General features: G+C 37.0%; 1 protein-coding gene across 1 annotated transcript in view; it reads left to right on the top strand.

Annotated features, from left to right (window-relative positions):
* The first annotated feature begins 2,118 nt into the window (after window positions 1-2,118).
* LOC105563280 overlaps window positions 2,119-5,327 on the top strand; it is a 6,356-nt gene continuing 3,147 nt past the window's right edge. Inside the window, exons 1-6 of the mRNA XM_012014744.1 lie at window positions 2,119-2,125; window positions 2,767-3,013; window positions 3,775-3,890; window positions 4,333-4,452; window positions 4,575-4,727; window positions 4,813-4,875. Of these exons, the coding sequence (XP_011870134.1) occupies window positions 2,119-2,125; window positions 2,767-3,013; window positions 3,775-3,890; window positions 4,333-4,452; window positions 4,575-4,727; window positions 4,813-4,875 (706 nt within the window). The remainder of the gene's footprint in view (window positions 2,126-2,766; window positions 3,014-3,774; window positions 3,891-4,332; window positions 4,453-4,574; window positions 4,728-4,812; window positions 4,876-5,327) is intronic.

The following is a 5,327-nucleotide window of genomic DNA, read 5'->3' as shown; positions in this document are numbered from 1 at the left end:
CGCATCCCTCGGCAAATCAGTGGCCTCTAAAACGTTCGTAAGATAAGGGGAATAACAGAGTCGACAACGCATTTGCGCCTGGTCAATCATGGAAGAAACACGCGTTTATCCTCGAGTGTACCGCTTTTTCCTTAGCATACAATGAGTGACGCTGACTGGCCTTTGGGATCCGCGATGTAAAACAAGCTGTGCAATTTTACAAAAAGAATTTAGGATATCGCGATCTATCGTATTAAAAGGAGAACGAGTCATTATGGTGTCACGGATAAACGAAATTCTTACAATTTCCTAAAATTTTCCTTCGAATGCTCGCATAGAACGTTCTGTTTATCTACAAATAAAGTTCCAGCAAGGAAACCATGGCAAGAGACACGTAGTCTACAGATTAAATTCCAACAGAGTAACGTGGCCAATGGACACATAATTCCGGACCCAGATATCACAAACTTCTGGAAAAAACCTTCTCCCTTCTACTAAGATAAGTCCCGAATGTGAGTCGAGCAGGGGAGGTTCCTGTCATTTTTTCGGGTATATATAGAGGAGCGAAAAGCGTCACAGTTTTCACTCGTAGCTTTTACTCGCAGCAACTGATTCACCGTCATTCTTACGTGTTATCTCCACACTCAGCCGCCTACTCACAGTTACTTATTCTCTTGCGCATAACCAGAACACGGAGTTTTAGTTCCGACATTCAAACGACAGTATTTTTGGGTCAAATACTTAGGCTTTCACGACTATCATGTAACATAAAAGGATACGAATAAAAAGGTAAAACAATATACCGAATCTTCCATATATTAATACTCCCCCCTTCGTGATCTCATCTCTCTCAAAGAATAACCATCACAAGTTCCCTCCTATCAAAACGCGAACATTTCAGATTATCGCCGCGGAATTACGAATCGGGCTATCTTTCCGGCCAAGAATAAAATCTATTATCTCTAGTATTTTTGCCCTTATTTAGTTTTCACACAGTCTAGTTCGATCCCCGGTGAAGCACTTGAATGCTCAAGGGAAAAAAAGACAGCTACGCATTTTAGCGCCCACGATTGGCGATCGAATTATTTGGATTGTTCGTAGCATTCTACTCTGGGAAAAATTGTAACCGTTTTTTTTGTAGTCAAGCAACTTAACATTTCGGTTAGTGCCTCTTAAGTGAAAATAATCTTTGCGTTACTGAAGATCGACAGAACGAATTGAGAGAATTGAATAGTATTACTTAAAAATCTTGGATATATAGGTAGAATAGCTAATTGCGATTTTTAGTTACGCGGGGTAAAATTCATAAAAGACTGGAGTTACGCACAATCCAAATAATTCGATTACTAATTGTGGGCCTCAAAATGGGTTGCTGTCTTTGTTTTCCCCGAGTGTGCTGACCGAAAACGGACATAACTACTCTTGTCAAATCGTGACAATGGAGGAAATGTGACATTGCGAAAATCGTGACAATCAAGAATTTATATGTAGCTTGATCAACTCTATATGTAAATATAGATTAGTTCAGATTTTTTAACTACAAATTTAAGTTGGAAACGGAAAGATCGAGATATCTTTCAAATGTCTTTACATTGGTTTAACGTTTACAGAACTAAGTATTCGTGACGTCCTTTGTACTTCTTTTTCCTTACTAACTCGTCTATCAAGCTTACTTTTACATTTATTAGATATATTCTCCCGCATCCCTCTCCAAATTGATCGTTTTATAACGTAAGTAAGGTAAGATGAATATTACAGTCGACAACGCATTTGCGCGTGATCAAACATGGGTGAAACACGCGTTTGTCCTCGAGTGTACGTCTACGCGGCATTCGCCATCATCGCCGTGGTTTTGGTAAATCGTAAGGAAAAACCAATATCTCATTTTCTCATCGCTTTTGTCGTAACGTTTTAACTGTTCTCGAATATAACAATCTAAAATTAGTCAGATATTACCGAGAAATAAATCGCTGACCAAAATTATGTACATTGTACACCAATGCCTACTAATATCTAGTGGACATTACTTTATCATATTATCTTATTTTATCTTCTTTCTTTTGTTTTATCCTATCTTAACTTTATATAATGCTCCAACAAGGTCTGATACCTTAATTAACGCACAAAAAATGCCTAGCAATGGCCAGTAATGCCCAGTAAAACCGCAAATCTGTACATCACAATGCCTTCAGCGGTTTACCCCACCCCTGTGAAGTTAGCCCCCCATTATTTAAAAATTTAACTTTTTTTACAAGTTCCCTGAGAGTTCCCGGTAGCCCCCGCAGAGTTCTATCGAAAATCCTAATGGCAAAATTCCATTACATTAATACTTTTATAGTTATGCCTATTTCTGGGGTACTGTTTCTTGATTCAACTTCGTTTTTTTTACTTTCTCGTGCAGAACTATTGTTAAAATGTATCAAGAACTCTAGAACTATGCGAAATCTATCCAGAACTCCATTAAAAAATTAGTTTTTACGAAAATGGGGGGCTGCGTGAAGTTAGCCCCCCATTTAAAAAAATTCATTTTAACGTCTTTAATGGGCAGAACTATTTCTTAAACCCATCAAGAACTCTGGAACTATTGTAAATCTATAGGGAACTCGTAAAAAAAGTTAAAGTTTTAAATAATGGGGGGCTAACTTCACAGGGGTGTTTACCCCTCGGATATTATGTAATATTGATGGATTTAAAACCGTCGTAATTCATTTTTTTTATTGTCGGAGCATATTCCACGATAATGTATCCGAACGCTAACATTTCTTTGATATTTTCCTTTTCGTAAAGACGGCGGTGGAACGAGCTGCCCGGGTCCGTTGAAGTATTACGAGGACCTCGGGTGCACGCCGGAGTATAAAACTGCCGGGGACCGTTGCCCGGTAAGATACAACTGTAGCCATATGCAGACGAGAGTTCCGAACAAATGTTACATCAATGGTCACGAGTACGAGCTAAACGAAACACTTAAACCGATGGATGCAAATGTTTGCGACAACATGTGTACTTGCAAATATCCGATCGGAAAACCTGGAATGTAAGTGTGACTCCAATATAAATGAGTTGAATTATTTTAAAATAAATTGGATATGTTATGGGTGTATCTATTGTAGAAAACAGTGTGCGAACGTATATGTTTACTTCGTATAATTTGACACAAAGCGAGACGGTCGTCGCAACTTTATAGACTTTTTGTAGACCGCTAAAATAAAATAAACGGAAAAAAGGATGTACATGTAATGTAACGAAAGTCCGACAGACTCGTGCTTGTGTAAATCGCGAACCAACGCCGGCAACTAGTGGCTTTCAATACAGGCAACATGAAGAAATCTCCACGATATTTTTTATATTAAAAATTTAGGTTTTAATGTTAAGATCACTCTTTTACAAATGTTATTTTCATGCTATTTGAAGTATTATACCTGTAACGGATATGTGAACATAACTCACGTATGGTAAGGAATTCGTTTACTTTGATGTAAAATTTTTTGCGCGACTTTTTCTTATTTTTAATGGTTGCTAGACGGATTTCTGATTCAACTTATTTAGATGCTACGTAGATTTTTAAATTACTCATTTATGAAGAGTCATTGCACAATGCAAAATCTCTATATAGCTAGTGTGCATTGCGATGTAACAGTATTTGATGTCAAATGAAGATATTAAATGTTTATCGTGTCATATTATTTCTAATGTAACTATAAGATATAGCTGAATTTAACCGCGAGATATAGTTAAATTATAGAAAATAGAAAGTCAAAATTAAATTTTTGTAAACTGTTCAACTTTTCCGTACAGCGCTGCATTTGAGTGCACTGATATTAAATCTGTATGTCCGACGGAACATGTAAGAAAAGGCTGCTATCTAATGCACGACCTGTCAAAATGTTGCGGAGATCCAACGCAAATTTGTCGTGAGTAATAATTTTTAATCAAAATTACACACATTATTTACGACACTTATAGTCAAGTACGTCAAAATTATCCGCACCGAAAGGTACTCACAAAAGTATGTTATCAGTTGTAATATTTATATTATTATTTATCATAAATATATTCTAATGATACTCTGATACTTAGAAAAATTTTATATAAATAATTATTTAAGAAATTACATGTCCATATAAACCTGCTCGATGTGATTAAATGAAACTGTGACGAGAATCAATTGAGACTCCTAGGCCCGGCTTTTCATTTTCTAGTCAATTGTTAACCAGAGGTTAGTCGACTCTCTGTCTCTTCTCAGATAATAACGTAGAAAAAGACGGAGAGTCGACTAACTTCCGGTTAACCGTTAACCAGAAAATGAAAAACCTGACCCGAGAAACAAAAGTGTAAGTATTTTCTTACGTTTAGCTGAAAAGCCGGAAGACAGAGGTACTTGTGTCGTAGACGGTAAAGAATATAAATATGGCGAATATTTCCGGGTGAAATCAGATCATAGACTGAATTGCGTCTGCAAACCGGGATATGAAGGTACTGATAATGTTAATTATTAGCATGCGATAAATTATACGTCTCACGTGTAATTCTCAAAGTTTCTTACATACGTGTAACTGTTACGTTTCTAACTAAAAAAAAATTTTTTTTGTATTTAGGTAGAAATGTTCCGCCCTTCTGCGAAAGGGCTAATCACTCAATCTGCGATCATCCTGCATTCAGTCACAAGCAACATTTTTATCAGAAATGTGCTCCTGTTTTTGCGAGCGAGCATGCGGATCCAGACAGATGTATTTTGCGCATGAGATGCAGTGAGTTTGCGAGAGCTAGTTTAAATACTGTAGACACAATTTGTCGCCGTCTAATTCGTTCGGTAACATCTATTGAATTTTCCAGGGAACCCTAATGACAGAGTTGTCCGTAACAATTTCGAAAATTTGGGTGTGGATGAGTTTGACGGTACGCTTCAATTTATTTTTAAATGTTCATTTATTTTGTAATATCATTTGCGCGAGATACTAAGTTTCAGAAAAATATTTCTGCGTTAAGTGTGCATTAAGAAATACCTGCCTGGTATACTGAACATAGAAACGATATATTAAATTTTGTTATACAGGGTGAGTCTTTCCATATCCGACAAAATTTTTGAGAAGGTAGAACGGATCGAGATGAATGAAAAAGTCCTGTACCATTTTGCAATTTTCGTAATAGTTAACGAGTAATTAATTATGAAAAATCGTTGTCTTAGGTCGGCCTACCGCCCAATTCGAGCGCGTGGCGAGATGTGCGCATAGCAATATCGATCGCCGGGCGGTCACATCTTGCCACGCGCTCGAATTAGGCGGTAGGCCGGCCTAAGACAACGATTTTTAATAATTAATTACTCGTTAACTATTACCAAAATTGCAAAA

Source organism: Vollenhovia emeryi, unplaced genomic scaffold, assembly GCF_000949405.1.
Source record: "Vollenhovia emeryi isolate VEMERY1.0 unplaced genomic scaffold, V.emery_V1.0 DF939179.1, whole genome shotgun sequence".
Lineage (NCBI taxonomy): Eukaryota > Metazoa > Arthropoda > Insecta > Hymenoptera > Formicidae > Vollenhovia > Vollenhovia emeryi.
Note: the sequence above shows the minus strand (reverse complement) of the source record. Positions and strands in the feature narration are given on the sequence as shown.